The sequence below is a fragment of the Rhinopithecus bieti genome, unplaced genomic scaffold, assembly GCF_001698545.2.
Source record: "Rhinopithecus bieti isolate Rb0 unplaced genomic scaffold, ASM169854v2 scaffold_10347, whole genome shotgun sequence".
Classification (NCBI taxonomy): domain Eukaryota; kingdom Metazoa; phylum Chordata; class Mammalia; order Primates; family Cercopithecidae; genus Rhinopithecus; species Rhinopithecus bieti.
This window is the reverse complement of record NW_016806836.1, coordinates 3003579-3025605: the sequence shown is the minus strand read 5'-3', so window position 1 is coordinate 3025605 and position 22027 is coordinate 3003579. Positions and strand designations below refer to the sequence as shown.

Below are 22027 nucleotides of genomic sequence, written 5' to 3'. Positions count from 1 at the left end.
GCGACAGAGCGAGACTCTATCTCAAAAACAACAACAACAACAAAAATAGTGGCTTTAACATTCTGACCTAAGACTCCAGAAACCCAAAAAACGCCCGCCCCAGCGGAGTCCACTAGAAGGATCCCTTGCGCCAGGCCGCCTGTGTGGACCAGGCGGTTCCCTGAGTGGGTGATTTGCTGGGGAAGGCGTTGTTCCGCGGGGCCTGTTCCCCGCCCCTTACTGAGCTGGATTCCTGGACACCTTTCTCTTTGCTCTGCTTTGCTCCACCTCCTGCCTCTTCCAGTCTTCCTCCCTTCCTCCAAGCCCTGTGAATGAAGTGGGACTTGGTTTTTTTGCCCCACCTCATAGGTGGAAACCTCGCTGCAGAGAGAAGGATTTTGCCCCCGTGTATTTATGATAAGACTAGGTGGAGAAGCCAGGCTTCCTGAAACTTGCTCCACTGTGTTCCCCACAGCCCCTCTCCGTGTCTCTGCGCTAGCAGACTGCCTGAAACAGGTCACATGTATCACCCGGGAGGGATACAGGCTGCAGCAGTGGCCGGAGGCTGGGCATTGGCTGCTGTTTTGAGACAGACATGATTTTGTGTCAGGCACAAAGTTACAAACAAGGCACCTTGAATACCTTCTTTATTTTTCAGTCCCTCCAACAACCTGGTAGTTGGTAATATCTCCCTTTATTAGGAAAAGTAGGTAATATTATCATCATTCCCCCTTTACAGATGAGGAACAGGCTCAGAGAGGTAATGTTCACTTTCCCCAGAACCTGACTGCTTGAGAGGTAACCTCAGCTCTGCCCTGCAGCACCTCTGAGTTTTAATTTCCTCAAAGTGCTGCCACCACTTGTCATATGGACATTCTTTTTTTTTTTTTTTTTTTTTTTTTAGACGGAGTCTCACTCTGTCGCCCAGACTGGAGTGCAGTGGCACGATCTCGGCTCACTGCAAGCTCCGCCTCTTGGGTTCACGCCATTCTCCTGCCTTAGCCTCCTGAGTAACTGGGACTACACGTTCCCGCCACCACGCCCAGCTAATTTTTTTGTATTTTTTTAGTAGAGACGGGGTTTTACCGTGTTAGCCAGGAAGATCTCGATCTCCTGACCTCGTGATCCACCTGCCTCATATGGACATTCTTATCCACTCAGTGTACTTTAGAAGCCAGAATAGACCTGACATGGCCACAGACCTTTCCTGTTTCTTAGTCTCAGTTTTCCCATCTGTAAAATGGGGGCGGGAATCCATGCTTATGTGGCTACAGGGAGTTGAATGAGATCATAACTGGAAGGTGGGGGGAGCACCACACACACTAATTCTCAGCTTATCCTTCCTGAGCCTTCAGGCTCTTATCTCAGGTGGGACCCAGACAATGACTTTCTCTTTTTTTGGCTCCCAGTTAAGCACCTGGAGGGGTGGGCGATCAAGGCAAGCAAATTCACTTAACTTGCTCATTTCTCTCCTCTTCCTTCTGTCCAGCGGAGCGGGCACTGGACACAATGAACTTTGAAATGCTCAAAGGCCAGCCTATTCGCCTCATGTGGTCCCAGCGAGACCCAGGACTTCGCAAGTCAGGTGTGGGCAACATCTTCATCAAGAACCTGGAGGACTCCATTGACAACAAGGCTTTATATGATACCTTCTCCACCTTTGGGAACATCCTCTCCTGCAAGGTAGAGGATGAACGGTGTATGTCTTTGGGTGGATCAGTGTCAACTACCTGCCTGGTAGAGGGATGACAAGCAACACCTCACTTTACAGTTTACAAGGTCCTTTCAGTCAAGTTTCAGGAACAGCAAGCACCTGAATGGCAGCCGTTCTTTCAGTTTCATCTTCCGTGAATGATCAGACATTACCTGTGTATCAGTCAGCTCTCGCTGTGTAACAACCCTCAAATTTAGTGGCTATCAACAACAATCATTTGTTTAGCTCGTAATTCCACAGTTGGCAATGGGCAAAGTTCAGCTGGGCAGTTCTTCTGGTCTTGACTGGGTTCCCTCCTATGCCCACTAAAAGCTGAGTGGGAGCTCTCACTGGGTATATGAGGGAGTGGCTGGCTGTCGGCTGAAACATCTTGACTTTCCTCCCCATGGCCTTTTGTCCTCCAGCAGGCTAGTCCAGGCTATTCTCATGGTATTCTCATGGCAATGGCAGGGGCTCAGAAAACAAGTGTGGAAGTACACCAGGCCTCTTGAGAACTGAATGCAAAACTGGAATCATCACTTCCACTACATTTTTTTTTTTTTTAAATTGAGATGCAGTCTCATTCTGTTGCCCAGGCTGGAGTACAGTGGCGCAATCTCAGCGTACTGCAACTTCCTGGATTCAAGCCTGCTGAGTTCAAACAATTCTCCTGCTTCAGCCTCCCGAGTAGCTGGGATTACAGGTGTGAGCCACCATGGCTGGCTAATTTTTGTATTTTTAGTGGAGACAGGGTGGGTTTCACCATGTTGGCCAGCCTGGTCTCACACTCCTGACCTCCCAAAGTGCTGGGGTTACAGCCATGAGCCACCGCACCTGGCCACTTTCACTACATTCTATTGACCAAAGCGAGTCACAAGACCAACCCACATTCAAAGTGAGAGGGGAGTAGAAATTATAGGATGAAGGGTGTGGCTACAGGAAGGCCATTAATTGGGGCCATCATGGCAATCAAGTGATTAAATCTTGTTTTTAAGATTCTCATACATTAGATGTAAGTTCCATCAGTGATCTTGTTCTTAGTCATTATTATATCCCAATACTTAGAATAAGATGTGACACATATTAGGTGCTCAATAAATATCTGTTGAGCCAATGGATGTATATCATTTGAGAAGGATTCTGATTATTTCTCTGATTTTCTATATGAAGATGTTGAGGATCAGCCGCCATACAGCAGGTCAGTATGTCCGGAACACAGGGCTTAAACCTGGGTGTTCTGCCTCTAGATTTTATGAGGATGGTTGATCGGTTACCCTGTAGCCTTTGGAGTGTCTGGTATTCTAGGGAGGATGGGGACAGTTTTTGTAGCCTGTGTGTTAGAACTTTCATCAAGTGCTACTGTGTGCCAAGCATAATCCTTAAGTTCTCAATAAGGGCCCTCAAATTCTTGGTCAGTGGGAGGCTATCCCTGTGGCTCAGAGGAGCAGGTAGACTTCAGGAGATGTAGTAATGCGCTAAGGGTTATCTGTGACAGAGAGACGGGGCCGTTTCCAGTCTTTGAGGATCAAACGAAGAAAGACTCTTCACTTGTGTATTAAAGTTCTTCACAATAATAATGGCAGATTTATCACTTACTTTCTGTGTGTTAGGTTTTCTGCATACATGTATACTCCTTAAAAGGGTACATGGCACACTGAAGCTTCTCAGTGGTAACTATAATAATCAAAGAATTCTGTTGGCTGATCCTGGACAAGTCATTTATTCTCATTTTCCCTCTGGGGCTCAGGGGTTAAGAGGTGCTTGGAAGGATTCTTGTGGCATAGATAACGAGGGAGGTATGTAATGCCCTTAGCAGGTTCTTGACCCACAGTGGGGACCTAGTCAATGTGATTAAATCTGAATGACCGAGCTGAGACTTGAGTGGAAAGTGGAAGAACCCTGTTTCAGTATGAGAGGTGGAGGGGTATGTGCAAGGCGTGGGTTTGGAAGCAAGACTTGCTGTGCAGGACCCATTGGGGAGCCTCAAATGCCAAGTTGATATAGTTCTGTGGATAGAAGCTACTAGAGATTGAAGGAATGTGGTCAGAATTACATTTTAGAAAGAGCATCCCAGTGGTAGTGTGGAAGCTAGGCTGGGAGGCAGTGCTTGTTATCCAGGCAGAAAATGCCACTAGCTGAGCTGAGCCTGTAGCCACAGCAATGAGTGGAGCCACAGTCACCTTGAAGTGGGGTTTAGTGGTCTTTCTGTGAGTTCAACAAGAGGGATGGGGACTACATGAACTAGAAGGTCTTTCCCCGTTCTCAAGTTCTGTCCTGCTGGCCTGAGTTAGGAGCGTTACAGAATGGAAATAGGATGTTGTGCATCTTTAAAAAAAAAAAAAAAAAAATGAGGCCAGGTGTGGTGGCTCAAGCTTGTAATCCCAGCACTTTGGGAGGCCAAGGTGGGTGGATCCCCTGAGGTCAGGAGTCCGGGACCAGCCTAGCCAACATGGTGAAACTCCATCTCTACTAAAAATATAAAACATTAGCCAGGCATGGTGGCATGTACCTGTAATCTCAGCTATTCGGGAGGCTGAGGCAGAAGAATCGCTTGAACCTGGAAGGCGGGGGTTGCGGTGAGCCAAGGTTGTGCCATTGCACTCCAGCCTGGGCAACAAGAGTGAAACTCCTTCTCAAAAGAAAAATTGAAATGAGTTTGTTGTTGCAGTCATTCATGAATTGGCAAAGTTTAAACAATGTGGAAGGGAAGAAAGTGAAAAAGAAGATTCCATTTCTTTCAGCCCTAGTCCCCAAAAGTAATATTAATACATTTTATGTGTCTTTTTCAAAATTTCCAGTGTGTAGATGCCTACTTCAGCCTGAATGGATTTTTTTTTGTTTGTTTTCACTTAACAAGACTGTCAGCCATGTAACCAACCACATTCTTCCACTCTGCACGAACAGTATACTGGTGTGAATGTACCATCAAGGCCCCCCCTTGATGAATACCCAGGTTGTTTCTAGTTTCTTGAAGGAAACACGGATGCAGATATGGGGGTTTGACTCTAACCCTTTTGCCTATTGCCTTAGGAAGACAATCAAAAGCCGGTATACAGTATAGATGAAACCTGTGTTCATTGCGAGGGCGCTCTCCCTCTTAAATCTGTTTTTTCTTTTCTCTTTTTATTTTTTTGACACAGAGTCTCACTCTGTCACCCAGGCTGGAGTGCAGTGGTGCATTATCAGCTCACTGCAACCTCCGCCTCCTGGGTTCAAGCAATTCCCCTGCCTCAGCCTCCTGAGTAGCTGGGATTACAGGCACCCGCCACCACATCCAGCTAATTTTGTGTATTTTTAATAAAGACAGGGTTTCACCATGTTGTCCAGGCTGGTCTCCAACTCCTGACCTCAAGTGATACGCCCACCTCGGCCTCCCAAAGTGCTGGGATTACAGGCGTGAGCCCACCACACCCAGCCTTCCTTAATCCGTTAACTTGAGTGGTGGCACTCTCTGAGCTTCCATATCCCATCCCTAACACGCAGGACTGCCTTTTCCATGCACACAGCAGGCATGCAGAGACTGGTCATGATCACCTTTGCCATTCCTTTCTTCCTGAACCCTCTGTCAGTACTCTTCCTGTCCTTCCTCCCTGTGGCCCAGGTGGTGTGTGACGAGCATGGCTCCCGGGGTTTCGGCTTTGTCCATTTTGAGACCCATGAGGCTGCACAGCAGGCCATCAACACCATGAATGGGATGCTGCTGAATGACCGCAAAGTGTAAGTGGCTGGGCCCGAGGGAGGGTGGAGGCTGCAGGGACCGAAGCATGGCACCACTGACTTGGAATCGATGCTACCCTTAAGCTGCTAATGGGCACCAGACACTTGAGTGGCAGGCAGCCCTCCTAGAAGTGCAACCTCGGAGCAGCTGCTCACCCTCTCAGGGACTCTTTCCCGACATAAAGATGGAGCTGATAATCTGCATTAGAGAATTGTTCAGAGTGGTAAAGGAAATGGTGATTTTAAAACTCTAGAGGGACTGGCTAATGGTCATATCATCAATGGACTCTGTGTTTTCATCTGTTTTCCAGCCTTCTCAGTATGGGGTGTATGGTGTGTGACAGGGTCTTGCTATGTAGCCCAGGCTAGATACACGTGGCACAAACACAGCTCACTGCAGCCTTGACCTCCTTGGCTCAAGTAATCCTCCTGTCTCAGCCTCCTTTGTAGCTGGGACCACAGGTGACCACATGCCACCACACCTGGCTAATTTTTTTATTGTTTTTTTTTTGTAGAGATGGGATCTCACTTTGTTACCCAGGCTGGTCTTGAACTCTTGGGTTCAAGTGATCCTCCTGCCTCAGCCTTCTAACATGTTAAAGTGCTGAGATTACAGGCACGAGCTACCACGCCTGGCTTTTTCTTTAAACCTTTTGTGTTGTTTCATGAGATTTTGGCAGAAAGAAAAGTAGGCATATGCTTAGCTTGCTCTCATCCTACCATTAACTTTGATATCATCCCCACTACACAGCTGGGAAAACTGAGAGGCAGATGCTAGAGAGAATCTGCCTCTGGCTGTTCCCTGCCTAGAATTTTGATTTTGCTCATCTGAGGGGCCAGCCCCCATGGTCGGGCCCATGGAGAGAAGGTGGCTTTGAGCTGGGGGATGCACTGAGAGTCATTTTGTCCAGGGTTACTTAGGGGAGGGTCCAGTCAACCTGTCAAACAAAACTTGGTGGGCTTTCCCAGTGCTCAGAAGAATACTCTTGTTAGCTCCAATTTACTCAAGTTTACCTTTGCCACTCAGTTTTCTTCAAATTGTGGTGCCTGGTACAACTTTGTTTGTGCTAAACGTGCTATAAATACCATCAGAATTTATTTTCATTTTTAAAATCTGGGATACTTTCCTAAATGTGTTTACATGAACTAGGAAATGATCTTTTAAAATTAATCTTGTGGCTGGGTGCAGTGGCTCACACCTGTAATCCCAGCACTTTGGGAGGCCAAGGAGGGCGAATCACCTGATGTCAGGAGTTCAAGACTAGCCTGGCCAACATGGTGAAACTACATCTCTACCCAAAATACAAAAATTAGCCATGTGTGGTGGCACATGCCTGTAATCCCAGCTACTCGGGAAGCTGAGTGAGGCAGGCGAATCGCTTGAACCCGGGAGGCGGAGCTTGCAGTGAGCTGAGATCGCACCACTGCACTCCAGCCTGGGTGATAGAGTGAAACTCAGTGTCAAAAACATAATGAGTAAAAATAAAATTAATCTTGTATCTAAGTGATTTTAATCAATGCCCCCCATAGCAACACTAGCACTGACTGCGTCTAATTCACTTAACCTTACTTCCCCAGTACACCCAATACATGTCAATAAGCAAAGCCCTATGATGAGAATTTGAGTCCCAATTTTCCAGCAATGAACTCTGAGGCTCAGAGAGGTTAAGTAACTTGCCCAGGATCACACAGCTAGGCAACTGCAGAGTGAGGATTCAAGCCCTTGTCTGTTTGACTCCCAGGCTCATTCTTCTGTGCTCTCAGCTGCCTGATATATAGTTGTAGTTATGTGTGCATTTGTTGCAAGAATGAAATCTTCTTAACCTTCTGCTGGGGACAAGCTCTGGAACATAATAGAATATCTTGGCTGTTGGAGGTAGCCGGGCCTTGGGGATATTCTAAGGAGTTTTGTCCTACCCAGTTTCCTGATGAGGGATATGTAAGCCTGGAGAAGGGCAGCAGTTAAGCGGGAGTTGGCACGGGGGTGGCTGATGACTGGTAGCTGTTCATAGCCATCAGCCACTGTGGTGTGTCCACAGCTTTGTGGGCCACTTCAAGTCTCGACGGGAGCGGGAGGCGGAGCTGGGGGCGCGGGCCCTGGAGTTCACCAACATCTACGTGAAGAACCTCCCGGTGGATGTGGACGAGCAAGGCCTACAGGACCTCTTCTCCCAGTTTGGTGGGTGTGTCTCCAAGGGAGTGGGGGTATCACTGTTTTCCCTCTCTCCCTCCAAAGTTTGGTAGCGGGGAGGGGCCCTCCTGTGGTCTCCTGAGGACTTCCCAGACTCCCCTTTGAGCCAGGTTGGTCCTTTACAGGGAAGATGTTGAGTGTGAAGGTGATGAGGGACAACAGCGGTCACTCGCGGTGCTTTGGCTTTGTCAACTTTGAGAAGCATGAGGAAGCCCAGAAGGTAGGAGCCTCCCCATGGCTCTGTTCTGCAGCATGGGGACTGAGCTGGGACTAAGAAGAGGGCCCCAGCTGCCTGTGGAGGGGAAGAAAGTCCCTCCCTGGCCTAAGCCAAGAGGGTGGGAGAGTCCTACAAGCAGGCAGAGCCCTTCCTTCCTGTGGTGCAAAGGCCAAGGGCTTCTTTCTTCTTTGGTCACTTCTAGCCCTGAGGTCTGCAGAACTGAATATTTAGGTAGGGATGCAAAAGTCATGATTATATAAAAATATTTACTTGTGAACTGACCACTTAAATCAGTTTCCACCAGGTGTGGTGGTGTGCACCTGTAATCTCAGCTGACATGGGAGGCTGAAGCAGGAGGATCCCTTGAGCCCAGTGGTTTGAGTCCAGCTTGGGCAACATAGCAAGACCCTGTCTCTAATTTTTTAAAAACTGTCCAGATGTGATGGCTCATGCTTGTAATCCCAGCACTTGGGGAGGCTGGGTGGGAAGACTGTTTGAGTTCAGGAGTTCGAGACCAGCTGGGCAAAAACAGCGAGACGCCATCTTCACACACAAAAAGGCTCTCACAGTTAGCAAAGAGGATTATTTTGTGCCATGAAATACAACTCAAAGTAAGGATGTTGATGATGCTGTCATACCATTATGAAAGAATTACGCTTGCTGCTTTGTTCAAATTATCCATGTGTAGTTGCAGTTAGAACCTAATTTTTTTAAGCTCTTTTTTAAATGTAGTTTTAGGTTCAGAGCAATGTTTAGTGGAAGGTACGGAAGTCTTCTGTATACCCCATGCCCCCACACATGAACAGCCTCTGCCATTATCAATGTCCTGCTCCCAAGGGTCACATCTGTTACGAGTGATTAACTTACTTTGACACATCATTAACACACAGTCCCAAGTTTACATTAGGATTTACTTTTGGTGTAGAGTCTAGGGGTTTGGACAAATGCATAATGACATGTATCCACTATTACGGTATCATGCAGAGTACTTTCAGTGCCTTAAACACCCCCTGTGCTCCATCTCTTCATTCCTCCATGCCCCTTAACCCCTGGCAACCGATGATCTTTTTACTGTCTCCGTAGTTTTGCCTTTTCTGGAACAGAGAGTACGTAACCTAGATAGGCTTCTTTCACTTAGTAATACACATTTAAAATATGGGACTATATAAATATTTACATTTTATTTTATTTTATTTTTATTTATTTATTTTTGAGACGGAATCTCACTCTGTCACCCAGGATGGAATGCAGTGACATGATCTTGGCTCACTGCAACCTCCGCCTCCTGGATTCAGGTGATTCTCCTGCCTCAACCTCCCGAGTAGCTGGGACTATAGGCACCTGCCACCATGCTGGGCTAATTTTTGTATTTTTAGTAGAGAAGGGGTTTCACCATGTTGGTCAGGCTGGTATCAAACTCCTGACCTCAAGTGATCCACCCGCCTTGGCCTCCCAAAGTGCTGGGATTACAGGCGTGAGCCACCGTGCCCGGCCATGTTTACATTTTAAATATGGGAAACTTTGCAAATCTCAATTTTATTTTTATTTTTATTTTATTAAGACAGAGTCGGCTGGGCATGGTGGCTCACGCCTGTAATCCCAGCACTTTGGGAAGCCGAGGTGGGTGGATCACGAGGTCAGGAGATCCAGGCCATCCTGGCTAACACAGTGGAAACTCTAATCTCTACTAAAAATACAAAAAATTAGCCAGGCGTGGTGACGGGAACCTATAGCCCCATGCTACTCCGGAGGCCTTGAGGCAGGAGAATGGACGGTGAGCCGGGAGTGGAGCGGCTGCAGTGAGCCCGAGATCATGCCACTGAATTCTAGCCAGGGGTGACCGAGTGAACTGTCCTCAAAAAAAAAAAAAAAAAAAAAGACACACAGTCTCACTCTATCGCCCAGGCTGTAGTGCAGTGGCGCGATCTCAGCTCGCTGCAACTTCCACCTCCCAGTTTCAAGGGATTCTCCCGCCTCAGCCTCCTAAGTAGCTGAGATCACAGGCACCCACCACCATGCCTGGCTAATTTTTGTATTTTTAGTAGAGATGGGGTTTCACCAAGTTGGCCAGGCTGGTTTCAAACTCCTGACCTCAAGTGATCCACCCACCTTGGCCTCCCAAAGTGCTGTGATTACCAGGTGTGAGCCACTGTGTCCGGCCATCAATTTTGTTTTTTAAAATACAGCCCCAGTCCGATTTTTTTTCTTTTCTTTTTTTTTTTTGAGACGGAGTTTCACTCTTGTTGCCCAGGCTGGAGAGCAATGATGCGATCTCGGCTCACCACAAACTCTGCCTCCCAGGTTCAAGCGATTCTCCTGCCTCAGCCTCCTGAGTACCTGGGATTACAGGCATGTGCCACCATGCCTGGCTAATTTTGTATTTTTAGTAGAGATAGGATTTCTCCATGTTGGTCAGGCTGGTCTCGAAATCCTGACCTCAGGTGATCCGTTCCCCTCGGCCTCCCAAAGTGCTGGAATTACAGGCGTAAGCCAAAGTGGGTATACTTAAATGGCCTTTGTCCCGGTACTGATTATTCTCAGCTAGTGTGGCAGCCTGGTTTGCAGGTGGCCTCTCTAGATCCAGAAGATGAGCCTGGGCCAGGGCCACATCTGAGTGGTTACCAATCATGTTCCCTCCTCCTCTCCCCAGGCTGTGGTGCATATGAACGGGAAGGAGGTGAGCGGGCGGCTGCTGTATGCGGGCCGGGCCCAAAAGCGCGTGGAGCGGCAGAATGAACTGAAGCGCAGGTTTGAGCAGATGAAGCAGGACCGGCTGAGGCGTTACCAGGTGAGGTCAGGCTTCCTGGTGGCAGCCACTTCTGTGTGAAAGCAGCTGTGTGTCGGGGGCCCTGAGTGGTGACTGTTTCTTCTAGTCATCCTACTTCTGGGCATTGACTCAAGGCAGGAATCAAACGAGCATGGGATGGTCCCCACTGCCTGTTTTGTAACAGTGAGAAACTGGGCACAGCCCAACCATGATAGGGGTTAGTAAGGGTGCTGGGGACCTTTTGGTTAGAATAATCCTTCATGTGGGACTGATTAGCGTCTAACCCGGCCCACTAAATACCAGTTGCATCCTCTAGTCTCAGACAACCAAAGTACCCCGCATATTGCCAGATGCCCCTAGAGGAAATCCTACTCCTGGTTGAGAATAATCAGGCCAAATATGTTACATCCAAAAGCTGGAATGTTGGACAGCCTTTGAATTATATGGAGTTAATAATTAAAGTGAATATTGTAGATCAGTCCAATTTAAAACTTCATTGGGAAGTAAAACCCTCAAAAAAAAAATTTTTTTTTTTTTAAACAGAGTATTGCTCTTGTCGCCCAGGCTGGAGTGCAGTGCATCATCTTGGTTCACTGCAACCTCTGCCTCCTGGGTTCAAGAAAGTCTCCTGTCTCAGCCTCCCAAGTAGCTGGGATTACAGGTACCTGCCACCATGCCCAGCTAATTTTTGTTTTTTTGTTTTGTTTTTGTTTTGTTTTTTTGAGATGGAGTCTTGCTGTGTCGCTTAGGTTGGAGTGCAGTGGTGTGATCTCGGCTCACTGCAGCCTCTGCCTCCCGGGTTCAAGCAATTCTTCTGCCTCAGCCTCCTGAGTAGCTGGGATTACAGGTGCATGCCACCATGCCTGACTAATTTTTGTATTTTTAATAGAAATGGGGTTTCACCATGTTGCCCAGGCTGGTCTCGAACTCCTGCCCTTGTGATCTGCCCACCTCAGCCTCCCAAAGTGCTGGGATTACAGGTGTGAGCCACCGCACCTGGCCTCATTTTGTATTTTTAATAGAGATGGAGTTTCATCATGTTAGCCAGGCTGGTCTTGAACTCCTGACCTCAGATGATCTGCCCACTTCGGTCTCCCAAAGTTCTGGGATTACAGGCGTGAGCCACTGTGCCTGGCCCCCCTCTAAGATTTTTGATAAAAGTTCTAGATTCTTCATGGAGAAGGGCATATAAATATACACATCCACAAAAAAACGTGCACACATACTCAGTAGTTCTCAGTGAGGAGCAGTTTTGCCTCCTGGGGGACATTTGGCAACGTCTAGAATTTTCGTTGTCGTGTGGATGGTGGGGTGCTACTGTCATCCACTGGGTAGAGGCCAGGGATGCTGGCAGACATCCTACAGTGCCCAGGACAATGCCACAGCAAGGAACTGTCTGGCACAAAATGTCACTAGGTCTGAGGCTGAGAAACATACACATCCTCTTATGTACATACAGCGTGTCCAGGGGCTTACAGACCCACAGAACAAAATACTTATTACGTGATCTGTGAGAGCAGGATGCTATGCTGTACAACTGTGTGGTCTCTGCTCTCTGTGTGTTCACACACTGTTGTGTTTGGGAGGTCTGGAAGGAGAAAAGTCAAGGTGCTAGAGGCAGCTGTCACTCAACAGTGAGGTGCACAGATGCTGAAGTTAGGCTGCCTGGGTTGTCCAGTCTCTGCCACTTAGCCACTGTACGATCTGGGGTAACTCTTTGTGTTTCAGTTTTGTCCGTAAAAGGATAAAAGTTTCCTTCACGCAGGGTTGTTGTGAGGATTAAAAATCTAAATGTGGCCTGGCGTGGTGGCTCACACCTGTAATCCCAGCACTTTGGGAGGCTGAGGTGGGCAGATCACCTGAGGTCAGGAGTTCAAGACTGGCCTGACCAACATGGAGAAACCTGTCTCTACTAGAAAATACAAAGTTAGCTGGGCCTGGTTGCACATGCCTGTAATCCCAGCTACTTGGGAGGCTGAGGCAGAAGAATCACTTGAACGCAGGAGGCAGAGGTTGCAGTGAGCCGAGATTGCACCATTGCACCTAGCCCGGACAACAAGAGTGAAAATCCGCCTAAAAAAAAAAAGTCTTAAAAAAAAAATCAAAATGTATGGGAAAGCTTAGATGGCACCTGGCACCAGCATGAGTAAGTGCCTGAGGTTCCTGGGCTGGCAGGCGGTGGAGGGGCAGCTCGCCTGTGTTAGGGGTCTGGTCATGGGCTGGCCTGCAAGGAGCTCTGCCTCCTGCTGCCCGACATCCACCATCTGGAGAGCTCGGCTTGAGCTTGCTCTGCACCTCAGCCTGCCATGGGACCTGGGGCATCCTCGTGGGCCCCATCTGTGAAATGGGGAATAGCTGTGGTGAGGCTGGGACCAGCGCAGATGTGTGAGAACTGCAGGGGAATTCGGGATGTGGGGCTACAGCTTGCATGTGATGGGCACGCTGAGGGATAGGGGTACCTGGGTGCTGAGGGAGACAGGAAGCAGGAGGCTGGGCTGGTGGGGCTCCCCATGCCCCTTGTGCCTGTGTCAGCCCCCTGATCTCCCCAAGGCAGTTGGGGTTGGAGGGGAAGGGGCCATCCAGCAGTTTCCCTTTCCTTCCAGGGTGTGAACTTGTACGTGAAGAACCTGGACGACTCCATTGATGACGACAAACTGAGAAAAGAGTTCTCTCCTTATGGAGTAATTACCAGTGCAAAGGTGAGGGTGGGGGCACCTCTGGAGGACAGCGTTCCCCTTCATCCTCTCACCACCATCCCCCGCAACCTCACCCCTCGCCCTCTCGCCCAGTCGCCTCCAGGGCGTTGGTGCCGGCTACCCCTTCTGGGGCTCTGCTGACCCCGTTGGAACTTGTAGCCCATCTGCAGCCTTATCTGGGCTGAAGGGGAAGAGGGTAGAAATATAGTCCCAGTCACAAGCTGGACTTGGGGCTCACTGTAACCTTGGCATTTATTGAGTGCCTACTGTATGCCAGATTCCAGAAATTCACATCTTAGTATTTCCATTGACTTTTGTTGTCTGGCCTCTGCCAGTGACATCACACTCCTGGGCCTCCGTTTTCCCATCTGGAAAGTGAGGGACTTCGTCATTCTTCGTTTGTTCTTCACTATTTCTGGAGCACCAATTGTGTGCCCAACCCTGTTAGGCCCCTGAGATGTGGTAACTGGCCCATCTACTCTGCAGCTCTGTGAGTTTAGCAGATGTCATCTCATAGATAAGGACACTGGGCTCACTGGATGGCTTTTGACCCTGGCTTCTCATTACAATTTGAGAATTTGCCCTGGGCAATTCTTAAATATATACACCTGAGTCAGGCATGGAATGTGGCTCCCTGGGGTGTAGGGCCCTGGCTTTTTTTTTTGTTTTTTAAAGCTCCCAGAGGCCGGGTGCGGTGGCTCACGCCTGTAATCCCAGCACTTTGGGAGGCCAAAGTGGGTGAATCACAAGGTCAGGAGATCGAGACCATCCTAACATGGTGAAACCCCATCTCAACTAAAAATACAAAAAATTAGCTAGGCATCGTAGCAGGCTCCTGTCATCCCAGCTACTCTGGAGGCTGAGGCAGGAGAATGGCGTGAACCTGGGAGGTGGAGCTTGCAGTGAGCTGAGATGGCGCCACTGCACTCCGGCCTGGGCCACAGAGCGAGACTCCATCTCAAAAAAAAAAAAAAAAAAGCACCCAGCTGGTTTTAAGATGATCTACTGTTTATTCATTCTGTACTATACTTAAATACCTGTTGTTTTACCAGGCTCTGTGGAAAACAGGAACAAATCAGATGTGATCCTTGCTTTCGAGTAGCTTATAGTCTAGTGAGGAAGTCAGCCCATCACTAACTCAAATGGATTATAAGATGGGGACAGTATGGGAGGCAGAGCTACAGGAGTTCAGTGGAACAGGAGGGAGGGCTACCTGGAAGAAGTGGCAGTAGCAGCAGTGTTTGACTTGGCTGTGAGGAGAGGTAGGGAGCTGGAGTGGGAATGAGGAATTTTCCAAAGAGATCTGTGTGAGTGGCAGGATGGGGGGACCCGCCTGAGTGATATGATGCTTGGGTTCTGAGGAAGTGGTCTAGAAGTTCTCTTCTGGCTGTTGAGTCCAATTATAAACATTCTTCAGGGAGCCTTGTGTTTGGAGCAAAAAAGGTTGTCTTTTAGGTTAGGGTCCTTTTGAAAAATGTGAGAGAAGGCTGTGGCACATGTGAATTAGGCATCAGTAAATTTGATTACACATCATAAAAAGCTATAGGTCCTCTTTCCCAGCAAATGCATACACATTTGATGTAGTAACATGGTTGGAAGATGGAATTTTAAAGTTAATCAGATTTAAATGTAAACCCCAGTCCTACCATTACCTAGCTGTAGAATCTGAGGCAAGTGGCTTTGCCTTTTGGACCTTATTTACTCACCTATAAAGTGGGAGCAACACTGCTCACCTCTCCAGGTGTCCTGAGAACTACTAAAGAGGCTGCATGTAGAGTATCTGCATTCGATAAGTAGTGAAATAGTGACTGATGTAATTAGTCATCATACACCTTACATACAGCATCCGGAGATGGACCTTCTTGAGGACTCCTGGAACAAAGAAAATGTGTAAATTTGGATTGCTTAGAGTTAAGGCATACCTGGGGTGACCATCTTTTTAACAAGACAAATGGTATGAAATGGGGATTATATATATATCTTTGTGTGTGTGTGTGTGTGACAGAGCTCTGTCACCCAGGCTGGAGTGCAGTGGTGCAATCTCGGCTCACTACAACCTCTGCCTCCCGGGTTCAAGCGATTATTCTGCCTCAGCCTCCCGAGTAGCTGGGATTACAGGCGCCTTCCACCAAGCCCAGCTAATTTTTGTATCTTTAGTAGAGATGGGGTTTCACTGTGTTGGCCAGGCTGGTTTCAAACTCCTGATCTTGTGATCCGCCTGCCTCAGCCTCCCAAAGTGCTGGGATTACAAGCATGAGCCACCGCGCCCAGCCTATATATATCTTACACAATTTTTATTTTTATTTTTTGAGACGGAGTTTCCTTCTTGTTGCCCGGGCTGGAGTGCAATGGTGCGATCTTGGCTCACTGCAACTTCTGCCTCCCAGGTTCAAGCAGTTCTCCTGCCTCAGCCTTCTGAGTAGCTGAGATTACAGGCACTCACCACCAAGCCCTACTAATTTTTATATTTTTAGTAGAGATGAGGTTTCACCATGTTGGCCAGGCTGGTCTTGAACTCCTGACCTTAGGTGATCTGCCCGCCTTGGCCTCCCAAAGTGCTGAGATTATAGGCGTGAGCCACTGCACCTGGCCTATCTTATGCACTTTTATGTATTTTGGTTTATTATTATTTTTTATGAGAGACAGGTTCTTATTCTGTTGCCCAGGCTGGAGTGCTGTGGTGTGATCATGGCATGCTGCAGCCTCAATCTCCTGGGCTCAAGTGATCCTCCCACCTGAGCCTCCAAAGTAGCTGGGACCACAGTCATGTGCCACCATGCCCAGCTGATTTTTTAAAATTTTATTTTGGTAGAGATGGGGTCTTGCTATATTGCCCAGGCTTGCCTTGAACTCCTGGGCTCAAGCAGTCCTCCTACCTCAGCCTCCCAAAGTGCTGGGATTATAGGCATGAGCCACTGCATCTGCCCTATATTGTTTTATATAAAAATAATTACGATAATTAAAGGAATTAATGGATATAAATACTTATACCACTATCAAGTTCATGGTAAGCTCTGAATAAGTGTTAGCTTTGCTAAATTTTATCATTATTAACTACCGACTGCCAGAAGTTCTTAAATACACACACACACACACACACACACACACACACACACACACACATATATATATATTTGAGATGGAGTTTTACTCTTGTTTCCCAGCCTGGAGTGCAATGGTACAATCTTGGCTCACTAATCTTCGCCTCCCGGGTTCAAGTGATTCTTCTGCTTCAGCCTCCTGAGTAGCTGGGATTACAGGCGCCCGCCACCATGCCCAGCTAATTTTTTTGTATTTTTAGTAGGGACGGAGGTTTCATTATTTTGGCCAGGCTGGTCTCAAACTCCTGACCTCAGGTGATCCACCCGCCTCAGCCTCTCAAAATGCTGGGATTACAGGCATGAGCCACTGCACCCAGCCCTTTGGCTGTCTGATGAAGCCTATGGACCCCTTCTAAGAATATTTTTTAAAAACTTTTTTGAGACAAGAGTCTCGCTCTATTGCCCGGGCTGGAATGCAGTGGTGCCATCACAGCTCACTGCAGCCTCCAACTGCTGGCCTCAAGTGATCTCCTGTCCCAGCCTCCCAAGTAGCTGAGACTATAGGAGCACTACTATGCCTGGCTAATTATTTTTTGTATTGCCCAGGATGATCTCAAACCCCTGGGCCCAAGCAATTCTTCCACCTCAGCTTCCCAAAAATAAGCGTGAGCCACCAAATCTGGCCCTAAGAATATTTTTAAATGCATAAAATAAGATTCTTAGGCTTATTTAAAAAATTATATTGAAAAAATATAATAGATTACTAAAGTGAGAGCAGTATGTGCTTCTTTTATTATTATTATTTTTATTTTTTTGTGACGAAATCCTGCTCTGTCACCCAGACTGGAGTGCAGTGGCATGATCTCAGCTCAGTACAACCTCTGCCTCCCAGGTTCAAGAACCCGGGTTCTGCCTCCTGGGTAGCTGAGATTACAGGCGCCCGCCACCATAACCAGCTGATTTTTGTATATTTTTAGTAGAGATGGGGTTTCACCATGTTGGCCAGGCTGGTCTCGAACTCCTGACCTCAGGCGATCTGCCCACCTCGGCCTCCCAAAGTGCTGGGATTACAGGCATAAGCCATTGCGCTCAACCAAGATTAGCAATAATTTATGTGCTATGAAAATATTTTCTTTTTCTTCATGACAAATTCATGGCTAATACTGCCAGGATTTTTTTGTTGTTGCCCATATTCATAATAGAAGGAAATGCTAATGTGAAAATAAAGATGTCACTTTTCCCCCAGTCCAGGTTCACAGACCCCCTAAATTGTATCCATGACCTCCCTGAGAGGGATCCATGGACTCTCAGGTTAAGACCCCTACACTGAAGGGTCGCAGAGTACAGTTTGAAAATTACTGATTAAGAGCATGGGCTCTCCAGCAGTTCAAGCCCAGCCTGGGCAACAGGATGAGACCTCATCTTTACAAAAAATGAACAAAATTAGGCATGGTGGAGCATGCCTGCAGTCCCAGCTACTCGGGAGACTGAGGTGAGAGGATCACTTGCGCCTGGGAGGTCGAGGCTGCAGTTGAGATTGTACCACGGCACTGCAGCCTGAGTGACAGAGTGAGATCCTGACTCAAAGGCAAAAAAAGAAAAAAGAAAAAAAGAGGATTTAAAAAATAACTCTAGTCCTTATGGGATGTGTGAGCCAGGCCAGTGTCTTGACCCTAAAAAAGGTTAAAAACCCAGGGTCAGGTGTGGTGGCTCCTGCCTGTAATCCCTGCACCTTGGGAGACCTAGGCAGGAGGATCTCTTGAGACCAGCCTGGGCAACATAGTGATTGCTGATCTCTACAAACTTAAAAAAAATATTAGCTGGATGTGGTGGCGTGTACCTATAGCCCTAACTACTTGGGAGGCTAAGGCAGGAGGATCCCTGGAGCCCAGGAATTTGAGGCTGCAGTGAGCTATGATAATACCACTGTACTCCAGCCTGGATGACAGAGTGAGACCCCATCTCTTTAAAAAAAAAAAAAAGACAAACCCTAAATGCCATGTGGGTTGGGTCCTGGAAGAGAAAAAGAATATTAGGGGGAAAAAGAGTGAAATTCCAATGAAGTCTGGAGTTCAGTTAATAGCATTGTAGTTAATAGGAGCTAACGGTATAAAATAGTTAATAGCATTGCACCAGTGTTAATTTTGTAGTTTTGAAAAATGTACCATGTTCACATTGGGGGAAGCTGGGTGAAAGATATACAGCAGGCCAGGCATGGTGGCTGATGCCTATAATCCCAGCACTTTCGGAGGCTGAGGTGGGCAGATCTCTTGAGGTCAAGAGTTTGAGATCAGCCTGGCCAATATGGTGAAACCTTCTTTCTACTAAAAATACAAAAATTAGCCAGGTGTGGTGGCACATGCCTGTAGTCCCATCTATCCAGAGGTTAAGGCAGGAGAATTGCTTGAACCCGGGAGGCTGAGGTTGCAGTTAGCTGAGATTGCGCCACTCCACTCCAGCCTGGGTGACAAAGTGAAACTATGTCTCAAAAAAAAAAAAAAAAAAAAAGATATACAGCAAACCTCTGTACTGTTTTGTAACTTTTCTGTAAATCTAAAGTTACTCCAAAGTAAAAGTTTATTTTAACAAAAAGGCTAAGAACCTCTTTCTCAAATTCCTAAAGAACTTGGCTTGGTACTTAGCAGAGGCAATAGAAGTTTACCAGAACAGTGTGTTGGGTTGAGTCCTGGCTAACGTACGAACCACTGGCTGAGTGACCCCAGATAAGGCACTCTTTTGAGTCTCTCTTTTCCCAGCTGTAAAGTGGGAGCCGCGATGCCTCCCGCATCGGAGATTGTGTGAGGTGTGAAGACATGTAAAGTATCTGGCATGCAGCAGGCCTCATAGATGGGGTGCACGCTACATCCCTCAAACAGTTCAGTAAACCGGGTGCACACTACATCCCTCCATCACTGCTCAGTAAATGGGGTGCATGCTNTACGAACCACTGGCTGAGTGACCCCAGATAAGGCACTCTTTTGAGTCTCTCTTTTCCCAGCTGTAAAGTGGGAGCCGCGATGCCTCCCGCATCGGAGATTGTGTGAGGTGTGAAGACATGTAAAGTATCTGGCATGCAGCAGGCCTCATAGATGGGGGTGCACGCTACATCCCTCAAACAGTTCAGTAAACCGGGTGCACACTACATCCCTCCATCACTGCTCAGTAAATGGGGGTGCATGCTACATCCCTCTATCACTGCTCAGTAAACAGGAGTGCATGCTACATCCCTCCATCATAGCTCAGTAAACAGGGGTACACGCTACATCCCTCCATCACAGCTCAGTAAACGGGGATGCACACTACATCCCTCCATCACTGCTCAGTAAATGGGGGTGCATGCTACATCCCTCCATCATAGCTCAGTAAACGGGGGTGCATGCTACATCCCTCCATCACAGCTTTCTCGCGGGCCTGCTCAGTGCTGGGCTTGGCCCGTGGGGAGGAGGGAGGCAGCGCAGCCAGGAGCCTTCCTTCCCCACCCCAGCAGCTCTTGTCTTGTCTTGCTTTTAGGTGATGACAGAGGGTGGCCACAGCAAGGGGTTTGGCTTTGTGTGTTTTTCCTCCCCAGAAGAGGCGACAAAGGCCGTGACAGAGATGAATGGGCGCATCGTGGGCACCAAGCCACTCTACGTGGCACTGGCCCAGCGCAAAGAGGAGCGGAAGGCCATCTTGACCAACCAGTACATGCAACGCCTCTCCACCATGCGGACCCTGAGCAACCCCCTCCTGGGCTCCTTTCAGCAGCCCTCCAGCTACTTCCTGCCTGCCGTGCCCCAGGTGACATCCTGCCCACAACTCCCACCACAGCCTTCCCCCCTGCCCCGGCCAGGCAGAGCATGAACTTGCTCAAGTTAGGTTTCTAACTTGCTTCTGCTGAGGACTCACGAGGAAATCTTTGTTTTCCTCTCTATAAAAGGGAGAGATAGTGTTAGTCAAATGGCATTTCCCAGTGAGAGAAGCTCATGAATGTTGTGCTGAAAAAGTCTCTTAATGATCCAGCAAGTTTGGGAAATGTTGCGTTCAGCAAAATAAACCTACGTTTTTCTTTCTTTTTTTTTTTTTGAGGTGGGGTCTCCGTGTCACCCAGGCTGGAGGGCAATGGCGTGATCATGGCTCACTGCAGCCTTGAATTTCTGGGCTTGAGTGATCCTCCCACTTTAGCCTCCTGAGTGGGTGGGACTACAGGTGTGTGCCACCATGTCCAGCTGATTTTTTTGTTTATTTTAATGAAGGGGGTCTTGCCATGTTGCCCAGGCTGGTCTCAGACTCCTGGGTTCAAGCAATCCTTCTTCCTTGGCCTCCCAAAGTGCTGGCATTACAGGAGTGAGCCACTGTGCTCCACCCTACATTTTTTTAAAAAAAATTAATTTTTTTTTTTTTGGAGACAGAGTCTTGCTCTGTTGCCCAGAATGGAGTACAGTGACAACATCTTGGCTCGCTGCACGCTCTGCCTCCTGAGTTCAAGTGATTCTTGTGCCTCAGCCTCCCAGGTAGCTGAGATTACAGGTGCGTGCCACCACACTCAGCTAATTTTTTGTGTTTTTAGTAGAGACAGGGTTTCACCATGTTGACCAGGCTGGTCTTGAACTCCTGACCTCAAGTGATCTGCCCTCCTTGGCCTCCCAAAGTGCTGGGATTACAGGCATGAGCCACCATGACTTAAATTTCTTTACTGTCTACACTATTCTACCCTAAGATGCCAATTTCTACTGAGACTCTCTGAAACAGGCACAGATTATCCAGCATTTCCCCGGCTTAGATGGTCATTTTTTGTGGGATGCCTGTTAACATCTCCCCTGGATGTTAGTGTTCTGAGGAGCATGGTTTGGAAAAGGACCTCATGGGACTTAGAGGAAGTAGAAAGATGTCACCCATTAAAGGCCACCAGAGTGAGAACATTCCTCTCCTTTTAGCAGTTGTTTAAGCTGGCACAAGTTGGAGTAAGATGTCACCCTTTTTATCCAGGTCATTGGGCTCGCTGACAAGGAGCCAAGATTGAAATCTAAGATCTTTGCCCTGGAGGAGTCAGGGCTAATGGACATCCTGAGATGGGAGGAAGGAACTTTCATTTCAGCCTTATGGGTCTTGACTCACCAGTCCCTGCAGGAGCCAATGGAGTTCCTGCCATGGTGTCCCTGAAGAGTTGTAGCTTCTCACCTACCCTGCTGCCAAGCCCCTCAGTCTGGGTCTTCTTTTCCCATGCAGCCTCCAGCCCAGGCTGCATACTATGGCTGTGGCCCGGTGACACCCACCCAGCCTGCTCCCAGGTGGACGTCCCAGCCACCTAGACCTTCCTGTGAGTGACCCAGCCCCTTCCACTCTGACTGGCCGATTGGTGTGGGCCCCATGAGGCAGTCATGACCCAGGGATGAAACCTGGCTCTGCCACTTTCCCGGGTGGGTGACTTCACTTTTCTGAGCCTCAGTTTCCTCTTCTGAGCATGGGCCTGAACGAGATGTGTGTACAGTACCAAGCACAGTGGTGAGCCAATGAAAGACACAGCTAGCCACCAGCAGTCATCGCCAAAGACGCCTCTGATTTGTGACTCTGAAAATTCTTGCAAAGCTGAGAAGATGAAATTCCTCTGGCTATATTATTGACCAAAGGCCCTCCTCTGTTAGAGTGAAATGCACACTCACTTGAAACTGTCTTGAGAGACTAAGGTGTACGATCATGGTGCTTATGCAGTTTGGGGCTCTGGGTAGACACGAGCTGGATTTGAAATT

The 22027-nt window shown here is 48.1% G+C and overlaps 1 protein-coding gene across 1 annotated transcript; it reads left to right on the top strand.

Annotated features, from left to right (window-relative positions):
• The first annotated feature begins 1474 nt into the window (after positions 1–1474).
• PABPC1L (poly(A) binding protein cytoplasmic 1 like) lies at positions 1475–20094 on the top strand. The gene is made up of 7 exons (XM_017877991.1): positions 1475–1662; positions 5274–5389; positions 7429–7568; positions 7706–7800; positions 10448–10585; positions 13168–13263; positions 19870–20094. The coding sequence occupies exons 1-7, from the start codon at positions 1489–1491 to the stop codon at positions 19888–19890; spliced, it is 780 nt and encodes a 259-aa protein (XP_017733480.1). The 5' UTR covers positions 1475–1488; the 3' UTR covers positions 19891–20094.
• Positions 20095–22027: the final 1933 nt, after the last annotated feature.